Raw genomic sequence first — 12406 nt, 5'->3', positions numbered from 1 at the left:
TTCTCTTTCCTCAGCAGATGCACCACTGCACAAGAAATGCATCTCATTTGTACACCACCACATTGTGAAACTGATTCTGAAGAATCTCCTAGATGTAGTTGCTCACCACATAAATACTCCCATTTCAGCATCAGTATGCAATCTTGCTTTCTTAGTTTTAAAGACCTGAGAGTACTGGGTCTAGCCTGAGATGGTCTGAGATGCCTGTGCCATCACAGGTGTCATTTCGTTACAGTGTCTGTGGGCACCACGGTCACTTTGGAGGGACTTTCCCTGAAACCCAGTAAACCACTGGGGGAAAATACCTTGGGGCATTCTCCACAGAGTAGGCATATGTTGTTTGCACACTCCATAATTGAGGTAGCAGTCAAATGTGTGGTCTACTTGTGCTGGTAGGGATCCAGGAGATAAAATTGAGAATGCACATTTTCTCCACAAAACTTGGACAAAATTGTATGTGTGTGTGTGAGAGAGAGATGTGATGTGATGTGATGTAATTGCAGAATCAAATGGTATCCTGGGCATAAGAGATTATGGCACTGGAGATTATAAATGTTAAATTTAACAGTTGAACAATTGCCTTTAAATATTTCTTTGTTACATTTCTATTCCAAGGAGCCCAAGGTCTTCCTTCCGAGAGGATCTGACCTTCTCTCCATTTTTTTTATCCTTACAACAATCCTGTCAGACATTTTAGGCTGAGAGTCAAGTGAGCTTCATGGCCAAGTGAGGACTGGAACCCAGGTCTACTAAGTCCCAATCCACGTTGGCTTGATTAAGAATTAAATCTTGAAAACTGAGTGTTTGATGCTGTTGCCTCCTGTTGTGTTCAGGGGCTTGAATACACAGGAAAGCAAGTGTAAGAAAAGAGAAGTGGGCATGAAGACAAGACTGTAGCCAGACCAAAGCAGCAAGAGGAAGAACTTTGGGGAACTGCTACCAAGAGCTGCTGGAGAAGCTTCATTTTTCAACCACTCAAGATTCTATAGTCTGGCAACCACCTAAAGTGGCGCAATGGCTAAAATCATGGTTCATCAATTTTGGCAGGATACCACAGCATTGTTTCAGATTCTGGTTTGGTGGCTGATCTGAAGTAATCATTTCTTGGTTTGGACATCATGGTTTGTCATTACAACTGAACCACTCCAGTGTGTCTTTGTCAATCACCACTTTTGAAATTAGATTGAGCAAGTCTTCTACTGCCTTTACTTCAGAGACAGATCAATAGAAGGTTTTTGGCTTTGAATATTAAGGGGATAAGTAGATGAAACTGCTGTATTAAATTGTATGTACAATTTCCTTCAAAAAGAAATTGGGGGTTAATGGATATTCTGTTTCCCTTCACAGCTGTTTTGTTTTATCTTAAGACAAGGGAACTTCTACGTTGCTTAGTGCAAGGAGCTTTTTGGAGTCATCAAAGGAAAAAGGGTGGAGGGGACGAGTCACTGACTATTCCTAATGCCTCATCCAAATATCACCATAAGCCTGTAACCTAGCCAAACTGTATCTTAAAGAGCTTTGCTTACTTTAGCTGTGGCAGTGTAAGCAGATGCTTTTATCTCAGCAGCTGAAGCACAGCAGGGGATGGGAACTTGTGGTGGGGGGGCTTTGAGAACCACCTCTTTAACCAGCTTCTCTCAAAGTAGGACAGGCTTTAGGTTTTCATTAACGTGTCCAGGTGTTTGTCCTACCATGTGATTTCTAACTTTCTCTCCTTTCTCTCCTTTGGTAGGCAATAATGCTGTCAGCACCTGCTTTCCTTTTAATTGGCTGGAGTGGTAATGTGATTGTCCTCAGCACAGGACTCGTGTTGTACTCTTTTGGTAAGCTCCTCCAACACAGCTTTTGCCTCCTTTATAATCAAGAATTCAAGTATGACGTGGTCACTTTCCCCCAGAGTTCCCATAACTGCCACTTTATCCACTAAATCATCCCTATTGGTCAATATCAAGTCAAGGATTGCCGATCCTCTGGTTCCTTCCTTTCTGTAGGAGAAAGTTATCACCCACCCATGTCAAGAATTTCTGGGAAGGGCTGTTTTTGGCAGAATTTGTCTCCCAACAGATATCAGGGTAATGGGCTTCAGCACAGTATGCAAAGACTCTCAGAACTAGAGAATACTTAGTATTCCAGTTGGCTACTGAGAAAGTGAACCAGTTCTTTTTCTTTTGCAACTTAATTCCTTAATTGAGAACATCCTAAATGTATTTCTTTTCCAAAAATAAAAGCTTGAACTTAAGAACTCTCCCTTGTGGAATTTGGGGAAATCCAGTTGTTATACCAATGGTTGAAGCACACCGAATAAAATCTCACTTTAAGTTGTGATGGAGAACATTTTTTAGTCTGAGGGACACATTGCAAACTTAAATTGACTGTGGGCCAAAACAACTTGTATTGTTCTTGCAATTATTTTTCTATCACATATGAAGACATTCACATCATTTCACCCACTCTTCAAGAGGCACCAAGAAAATGGTAGGCAAGATACTGTTTCTTTTCTTCCAAACATACAGTATGAGGAGGGAAGATGGATTTCCTCTTATTATCTGCATACCTTCAGCACCATCAGAGTCCTCCAGGAGCAGATAACTACAATTTTAAGAAAAGCATGTCTTTTCTATGATGGTTGAAGGAGGGTACAATATGCAAACAGTGTAAGAGCCTTCGAACGAGGCTCTTACACTGCTGTGTCTATACAGGAAATATAGACATCACCATATTCAGTTTGTAGCCCTCTTATGTTTTCCCACCACTTCTGTCTTTTTTCTTAACAGAAAAAAAACATTAAAGAAGAAAAGATGGAATAGCTTCACAATGCCTTCTGATTGGAAACAAGCTAGGAGTAAAAATTTAGAAACCATTGTTCTATCATGGACATTGCTAGGCACTTAAAAAATTCAGGGCCCATCTTTTAATTGACATGAATGGAAGGGTTTTTGCTATGTCAATTGCCATGTGGAGGGGTGATTTGGGAGGGGCACAGTGCATAGGGAAGGGATGGTGAATAGGGTGACCATATTTTAGAAACCAAAAAGGTGGACAACATGTCCAGCCCCCCAAAGGGCCATCACCTTTCTCATATCCATATTCACACATTCAGCATACTTCTCGAGCATAGCCATACACGTACTCTGGATTTTAGGAAAGCTGATTTTAATAAACTCAGAACTATAATAAGTAAGGTCCCGTGGCAAGGGAGCCTAATGAGAAAAGGAGTGCAGGATGGGTGGGAGTATTTTAAAAATGAAATTTTAAAGGCACAGTTACAAACAATTCCAACAAGGAGAAAAGATAGAAGACAACAGAGGAAACCAATGTGGCTCCACAAAAAGCTTAGAGATGACCTGAAAACAAAAAGGGATACATATAGGAAGTGGAAGGAAGGCCAGGCTACAAAAGAAGAGTACAGACAAGTGGCGCAGAAGTGCCGAAATGACGTCAGGAAGGCTAAAGCTGTGAATGAGCTGAGATTAGCGAGGGATGCTAAAAGCAATAAAAAGGCTTTCTTCAGATACGTGAGTAGTAAAAGACAGAGGAAAGAAATGGTGGTTCAACTGCTTAATGAGGATGGCAAATTGATAACAGACGACAAAGAAAAGGCTGAAATGCTCAATTCCTACTTTGCCTCGGTCTTCTCCCAAAAGCGGGTCTATGACCCCCTTGGAAAAAGTGAAGCAGAAGTTGAGGGGGCAGGATTGCAGTTTGAGATTGATAAAGAAATGGTCAAAGAACACCTAATTTCCTTGAATGAGTTTAAATCTCCAGGGCCCGATGAACTGCATCCAAGAGTAATGAAGGAGCTAGCAGAAGAACTCTCAGAACCTTTGTCTATTATCTTTGCAAAATCATGGAAGACGGGTGAGGTGCCGGACGACTGGAGGAGGGCTAACGTTGTCCCTATCTTCAAAAAGGGCAAAAAGGAGGAACCTGGGAACTACAGACCAGTCAGTCTGACATCCATCCCTGGGAAAATTCTGGAGCAGATTATAAAGAAGTCAATCTGTAAACACCTTGAAATCAATGCAGTGATTACTAGAAGCCTACATGGATTTGTCAGGACCAAATCCTGTCAGACTAATTTGATCTCATTTTTTGATAGGATAACCTCCCTTGTGGACTGTGGGAATGCTGTGGATGTCATATATCTTGACTTCAGCAAAGCTTTTTATAAAGTACCACATGACATTCTGATTAACAAACTAGCTAAAAGTGGGCTAGATGGAACAACTATTAGGTGGATCCACAGCTGGCTACAGAATCGGACTCAAAGAGTACTTATCAATGGAACCTTCTCAAACTGGGGAGAGGCAACGAGTGGGGTGCCGCAGGGCTTAGTCCTGGGCCCAGTGCTCTTCAACATTTTTATTAATGATTTGGACATGGAGGTGCAGGGAACGCTGATCAAATTTGCAGATGACACCAAATTGGGTGGGATAGCTAATACCCTGGAAGACAGAAACAAACTTCAAAGTGATCTTGATAGGCTGGAGTGCTGGGCTGAAAACAACAGAATGAAATTTAATAGGGATAAATGCCAAGTTCTACATTTAGGGAATAGAAACCAAATGCACAGTTACAAGATGGGGGACACTTGGCTCAGCAATACTACAAATGAGAAAGATCTTGGAATTGTTGTAGATCATAAGCTGAATATGAGCCAACAGTGTGATATGGCTGCAAGAAAGGCAAATGCTATTTTGGGCTGCATTAATAGAAGTATAGCTTCCAAATCACGTGAGGTACTGGTTCCTCTCTATTCGGCCCTGGTTAGACCTCATCTAGAGTATTGTGTCCAGTTCTGGGCTCCACAATTCAAGAAGGACGCAGACAAGCTGGAGCGTGTTCAGAAGAGGGCAACCAGGATGATCAGAGGTCTAGAAACAAAGCCCTATGAAGAGAGACTGAAAGAACTGGGCATGTTTAGCCTGGAGAAGAGAAGATTGAGGGGAGACATGATAGCACTCTTCAAATACTTAAAAGGTTGTCACACAGAGGTGGGCCATGATCTCTTCTCGATCCTCCCAGAGAGCAGGACACGGAATAACGGGCTCAAGTTAAAGGAAGCCAGATTCTGGCTGGACATCAGGAAAAACTTCCTAACTGTTAGAGCAGTGCGACGGTGGAATCAGTTACCTAGGGAGGTTGTGGGCGCTCCTACACTAGAGGCCTTCAAGAGGCAGCTGGACAAGCATCTGTCAGGGATGTTTTAGGGTGGATTCCTGCCTTGAGCAGGGGGTTGGACTCGATGGCCTTGTAGGCCCCTTCCAACTCTGCTATTCTATGATTCTATGATTCTACCACTGAACAAATGAAGCAGTTGACAAGTACAGAAAAATCTAGTACAGCAAACAAGCATTCAGAAAGATTATAAACTACTATTAGCCTGCAAACATTAGCCATGGAACAAAATGGACTAAAAGTTAGCACCTCTTAGCTTGTTTCAACTTCAACCAGACTTAACAGTGAAAAACAACAAAGAAAAACTCACCTACCTCATTGACATAGCAATTCCTAATGACAAAAATGTTGCAGAAAAGGAAAAGAGAGAAAAATATACACCACTGGCTATGGAAGTTAAAGAACTATGGCAACAGGAAAAAGTTACAATTATTCTGTTAGTCACATCAGTCACCAGTATCACATCATTTTATTTTTAAAGAAAACCTTCAGAAATTAGGCCTACCAAAATACATGCACGCCAACATCCAGAAAGCAGTCATACTTAAAACATATTCAATAGTCAGGAAATTTCTGAATCAGTAAAAGACACCATGACTTGGCAAAGTACATCATGTTCATCTAAAAAAACCACCATGAGCAAGAAAACAAAGATAATGATGATGATAATAATAATAATGGCAACCCTGTTGATTTTTTTAAAAAGATTTTTAAGAAGGATGGACAATTATCAGCAATTTTTACAAAATATACATCATGCCAATTATATCAAACAAATTAGATAGGAAGGTCTATGGGTCAAAATGCATTATTTAATAGGAATATCACCTCCAAATCATCCCAATACGCAGAAAACTACAGCCCTCCCTCACACACACACACACACAGAGTGCAAACATGCACATGCATCCATTCATAGTCAAACAACCAGGCATCCCATTCAGACATCATCACATCAATACACACACTGCCAGCACACACACATACTGCCAACACCCACCCACACACCCACCCCATTCACTCAAACAATCAGGCACCCTACTCTCTCACACACACACATACCTTTGTCTTACCTTCTACTTGCTTCTTCTTCCTCCTCCTCTTCTTCTTCCTCCTCTTTTTTCTCTTCTCCTTCTTCCTCAGCACTGGGGGTGGCTGGAGGACGCGTACCCAGAAGTGCAAGAGCGCGGCCCCCAGCCCGTCGCCTCACATCGATCCAGGGCTTTTCTTTGTTGGTGTCATTGTGCCGGCGAAGGAAAGTCCCAGATGTGTGATAAGAGGTGACGGGTGGAGCTGGAGCCTGCATTCCCAGAAGTGCGGGAACGCAGCTTGCAGCCCGTCGCCTCTCGATCTGGGGCTCTCCTTGGTTGCCGCTGTGGCGTCACTGCAGCGACCAAGTACAGCCCTGGATGAAAGTATGGGTGGGCCTTAAATCACATGTTTTCGAGACGCGTGCTTTAAAACCTGCCCACACTTCCATCCAGGACTCTCCCTGGATGGAAGCATGGGCGAGCCTTAAAGTGCACATTTTGGAAACACAGCATAAGTCCCGCCCATACTTCAATCCGGGGCTCTCCTTGGTTGCTGCAGTGATGTCACTGCAGCGACCAAGGAGAGCCCCAGATGAAAGCATGGGCGGGCCTTAAATCGTGCGTTTCCAAGATGCGTGCTTTAAGGCTTGTATCAACAAGACAGGAGTTAAGGAAAATGGTTGTATTTACAAAATACCATCACCAATGCTTAACGGCTATAATGAACATTGATACACATTGAAAGTGCAGAAATAGCACATAAACCAGCAGTGAAGCATAGTCAGCAACAATGATATCGAGCCCCGTGTAATTAGTTTTATGGGAGTGACACTGGCTATTTAACCCTGGGCTTTATAATTGGAGTCAGCCCTTTTTTATACATACACAGGAGCTCTGCTTACTTAGGGGTCACTGAAGAAGACACCTCTGTCAAAACGCGTTTGACCTGTTTTTAACTCTTGTTTTAAACTCTTTTGTGCACACTTGTATACTATACGGCTGTTATTAGTTTTTATGCGCTATTTCTGCACTTTCAATGTGTATCAATGTTCATTATAGCAGTTAAGCATTGGTGATGGTATTTTGTAAATACAACCAATTTCCTAACTCCTGTCTTGTTGATATTAGCCTGTTTTGTTAAGGACCATACCCTTTTTTTTATATTGCATGCTTTAAGGCCTGCCCACACTTCCATCCAGGACTCCCCTTGGATGGAAGCGTGCGCAGGCCTTAAACTATGCGTTTCAGAAACATGCACTTTAAGGCCCACCCACACTTCCATCCGGGGCTCTCCTGCTGTGATGTCACTGCAATGACCAAGGATGGAAGCGAGGCGGGCCTTAAATCATGATTTTCCAGAAATCCCCTTGGATGGAAGTGTGGGCAGGCCTTAAACCGCGTGTTTTGGAAATGCATGGTTTAAGGCCCGCCCATGCTTTCATCCGGGGCTCTCTTTGGTTGATGTCACAACGGCAACCAAGGAGAGTCCCAGATGGAAGTGTGGGTGGGCCTTAAACGGTGTGTTTCCGCATTTTGGAAATGCACCTTTTAAGGCCCTCTTGTCTTCCATCTGGGGCTCTCTTTGGTCACTGCTGTGATGTCTACCAAGGAAAGGCCCGGATGGAAGACTGGAGGGCCTTAGCTAAACTGATTTTTTAAATGCCTTTTTCCCAGACAAAACGGGAAAAACGGGTATTTTCCCCCAGACCGAGATTGGGACCCCCGTTTCTGGACATGTCCAGTCAAAACTGGATGTATGGTCACCCTACCTATTAGAAAAACAACACGAGTAGGCCCAAAACAATGTGAGTAGGCTCAAAACAGTTTAAAAAAATTCTTAGTTCTACTTAAATTTCCAACAGTCCAAACTAGTTAAATGAAGAGTTTGAAGCTTTCAACTTTATAGCAATATGGTCAAACTTTTAGGAAAAAGTAAGGGAGCAGGGATGAAGGTTTTTTTTGTGTTTTTTTTTTTAAAGGAATGTATAGCTACCTATCCCAAGAAGAGATCTGAAGACCAGGCTTTCATGAACCAAGAGAAAGGTTGAAAGAAACCTCTACTAGAATCCAAGTTATAGAACTCAACAAAGTCTAGTTAGGGAAAATTAATCCAGTTAGAGAGTGAACAAAAGCCCAAACTTCACAAGTGAGCAAAATCAAATAGGGAGCAAAAACTACACCAAGCTTCTCAGGAGCCAAGTGCCTGGCTCAAAGAAACTGGCTTGGGAAAAGATAGCCCCAAATAGTCTCATATGTTCAAAAGGAGAAAAGAGGACTCTTTTTCTTCCATAAGGGAGGCAAGAACCAGGTTGAATCTGCTTCTCAGAGTTCAGGCAGCATAACTTTCTGCCTTCAAGGAAAGACAGAGCAAATTTTCTCTCTGGAAAGACCAAATTTTCACTCCTATTCAATGCTGTAGCTTTCTTCAGAGCCCTCTGTTCCCAGCACTTGAGCCCAAAATGTGACCTTAGTGACACAAACGATTAAAGAAGGGGAATGGGTAAGACCAGTAAGCAGAAGTGGTAGGGTTTGGTGAAGCTGAGGAGATTGCTTGTTCACATACACACAGAGGCCCCAGAAATGTGTTGCTGCTGCTTTTATTCCAAATGGGGGTTATCCTCCCCCCACCTTCAACATTCCGAGTGCTGTGTTATGAACTCTCATAGGCTTTCATTAGCAAATAAAAATTATTTAAAAATAAGTGAATTAAATAATTTAAAAAAGAAATTCTATTCCACCAACTACAGTAGAAAGGGAATAAGAAAACATAAATGGTTAAAATATGAGACTGTTGTGGCTTTACAAGAGATGGTCACAAATGGCTGCCAACCTGTTTTCAGAACACGTTTGCATGGCCAAAGTTTTTCTTTATCGTTTCTTGTTAACTGCTCCTTCTTCTTCAATATTTAACCAGTCCTGAAATTTTCAGGTTATGTAAAATAGACATTTCTTTCTGGCTTATGCAATTTTCAGGAAGATTGTTGAAACCCTTTCAATTTTATTAAAGTTATACCAACCCACCCTCCTGATTTGCATTTAACCTTACAGAATCCTTATTTTATTGATCACCTTATCTATTAGACCCACTACACCAATAATTTAGTGGATCACATTTATTTGTGGTCATCCCATACTGAGTGAGCTCCCCATTCACTCAGAACATTGATCATGGATGGTGAAATTTTTCATTTGCAATCTAATGCATGTGGTGGAGGAGGTACAAAATTCATCACAGGGATTGGTACGTTCATGGCATATGATTTCTAGATGTAATTTCAGAGTTAGAAAGAGCCCTGATTCAGCCATTTCGCTATGTGTGTGCATACAGCAGCCAGTGGTATGCACATGCAGGGCTATCTGGCAGGGAAGAGGGGGAACCAAATTTATGCAAAAGAGCTGCCAAATGTGCAGTTGTTCTGTCTATGTGTTTGCAGGAATGACATTCCTAAATCACATGATGAAAAGTTGGTGTAGTGCATCAGGGCTTCATACTGTTTTCCTCTACCCTTGACAATGTATTAAGGTAATGCCCACAATAGCTCACCTGCGTTCTCATTTGTTTAGTGGCATAAAACAATATCATAGGTTTAACTTTCTTCCAGCGGCCGCTGTGGTTGTTCCTTGTTTGTCTGCAGTCGTGTCTGGCTATGGTAAGTGTTTATTTAGTCATGGAAAAGGCACAAGCCCATCTCTATTGAAATGTTTGCTCGCTGTTTCAGAGTTTTCTTGAATCCTTCAACCTAAGCCTTTGCTAGACAAGCAGTTATCCCGGGCTCATACCTGGGATCGTCCCTGTGCATCCAGATGACGCACAGGGGATCCCGGGCTCAGGGAGGCGTCATCCCTCCCTGGCCCCGGGATAATGCCCAACACTTTGGGCCCTCTTTTTCCTGCGGTCTCGGGCTGAGCCCAAGACTGCGAGCATGTGGCCAGTTTCCGTGGCTTTTCCCAGCTCTGCGTGATTACTCGCGAGATGCCAGGAGCCACGCATTGGGTGCAGCACTCCTCAGGATCTTTGTGCCCATTGGGGCTAGGGTGGGGGGAGTGGGGAAAATTGGTAAAATTTTAAAAAAACACTTACCTTTGCGCAGGATCGGTGGACCGCTCCTGCCTCTTTAAAAGTAAAAAAAAAATGGTGGGCATGATGGCTCTCTTGTTGAGGTCGCCTTGCCTGATGTGTGAACAAGGGAGGGATCTCACGTTATTCACAACACGAGATCACCCCTCCTCCATCCTGGAATATGTGGTAGGTCTAGCAAAGGCCCTAGATTTCTGCCAGATTTTTTCCCAACACTTGGAGTTGGCTTAAGACACAAAATCTGAGACTAAAGCGGGAATTTTGGCACTGGATATCTTTAAAGCTTTCAATTGTGTGAGCTGGCAGGTTCTAAAGATAGTTTTAAATAAAATGGGATTTGGAAATAAATTTAAAGCTATAATAGAACAGTTATATTCTAAAAATACAGCTGTAGTGGTAGTGAATGACGGAGTTACGGATAAGATATGACTAGCCAGAGGGACAAGACAAGGATGTCCACTCTCGCCTGTCCTGTTTGTAATAGTTATGGAATTGTTGGCGAATGCAATAAGAGATGATGGGGAGATAGAAGAATAGGTGGTATTAAAAAAATAAAATTAAATATGTTTGTGGACGATACTTTGCTAACTATTAAAAATCCAATAAGAAAGATGGAGAGAATTAAACAGCAATTGAGAGAATTTGAGGAAATTACTGGGTTAAGAATAAATTGGTCCAAATCAGAGATGATGTTATTTAATTATACTAAAAAGGAAGAGAATGAATGGGAAGGAAAGGGAATAGAAATGAGAGTCAACGAACAGATTAGATATTTGGGAATTAAAATTACACAAAATTTAGAGAGTTTAGAGAAGGAGAATTTAAATAGCTTAAAAAAAGAGATTTTAGTAAAATTGGAAAAATATAAAAGATTTTAAATTTATCCTGGTTTGGAAGAATAGCCTTAATAAAAAATGAAGATTTTAGCAAAGATTAACTTTGTGTTTAGGATGTTACCAATAAAAATTTCAGAACTAGAGATAAAAAGTTGGCAAAATATCATAAACAATTATTGTAATGGGGATAAGAAAGCGAGGGTAAATAAGAATAAATGGTATTTAAGTCAAAAAAAGGGAGGATTGGGTCTCACAAATATTAACCTATATTATGTAGCCAATAGGTTAAGACATATTGTGGAAGCAATTATAGGAGTAGGAGATTTAGATTGGATGGAGGATAAAACCACAAGTAATATTGAGATGAGGTTGGAAAATGTATTCTTTAGGGAAGGAGGAAAAAAATGGGCTGAAAGTAAAGGTAATCCACTCTTGAGGTTTCACTGGGAAATTTGGAGTAAATATAAAGGGGAGTTGCTTTTGAGCGGCTCCCCTTTATCACCGGTAATAATGCTAAAGAATTTCCCGGAGGAATTAAAGAGTGGATTAAGTAAAGTTCTAATAGAAAAAAATAAAATGAAATTAAGGGATTGGTTAAGAGAAATGAATACAAGAGAGGATCTGGAAGAGGTTTTAAAAGATAAAAAATTAACTTGGTTAAACTATTGGCAATTAGAACAGTGGACCAAAAAGTGAGTAAGAGAAAATGGAGATTGTAGAGAGTTGACAAAGTTTGAGGAATTAATAGTTAAAAAAGAAAATAAGGGGAAAAGAACAGCGTCAAAAGGGTTAATGAGTGAAATATATAGAATATTGTTGGAGAAAAGGTTGATGGATAGTTCAGGAAAAATGGTTTGGGAGACAGATTTGAATGTACAAATAGGACAACAGAGCTGGGAGGGACTATGGAAACAAAGAGCGTTAAGAAATATGTCAGTGAGAATAAAAGAGAATTACTTTAAAATTATATGGAGGTGGTACCTAACCCCGGTTAGATTAAATAAGATAAATAATCAGCATTCAGCAAATTGTTGGAAAGGATGTGGGGGAAAAGGAACATATTTACATATGTGGTGGGAATGCAAATATGTACAAAAATTGTGGAAGATGGTGTTTTTAGAGACTGAAGAAATTGTGGGAATGAAGATAGAACGAACATCAAAAGTTGCATTACTGTCACTATTTGAAGATTTAAAATGTAAAAAAGAAATTAAGGAATTGATAACGAATTTGCTGACTGCAGCAAGATTGATTGTAGCTAGGAACTGGAAGATTCAAGGAGA

General features: G+C 41.1%; 1 protein-coding gene across 1 annotated transcript in view; it reads left to right on the top strand.

Moving 5' to 3' along the window:
* The window catches only part of MFSD10 (major facilitator superfamily domain containing 10), a 96164-nt gene that overhangs the window by 69339 nt on the left and 14419 nt on the right, over positions 1-12406 (top strand). The window contains exons 9-10 of the mRNA XM_063135892.1: positions 1733-1823; positions 9812-9859. Of these exons, the coding sequence (XP_062991962.1) occupies positions 1733-1823; positions 9812-9859 (139 nt within the window). The remainder of the gene's footprint in view (positions 1-1732; positions 1824-9811; positions 9860-12406) is intronic.

The sequence above is a fragment of the Elgaria multicarinata genome, chromosome 10 (assembly GCF_023053635.1).
Source record: "Elgaria multicarinata webbii isolate HBS135686 ecotype San Diego chromosome 10, rElgMul1.1.pri, whole genome shotgun sequence".
NCBI lineage: Eukaryota > Metazoa > Chordata > Lepidosauria > Squamata > Anguidae > Elgaria > Elgaria multicarinata.
Note: the sequence above shows the minus strand (reverse complement) of the source record. Positions and strands in the feature narration are given on the sequence as shown.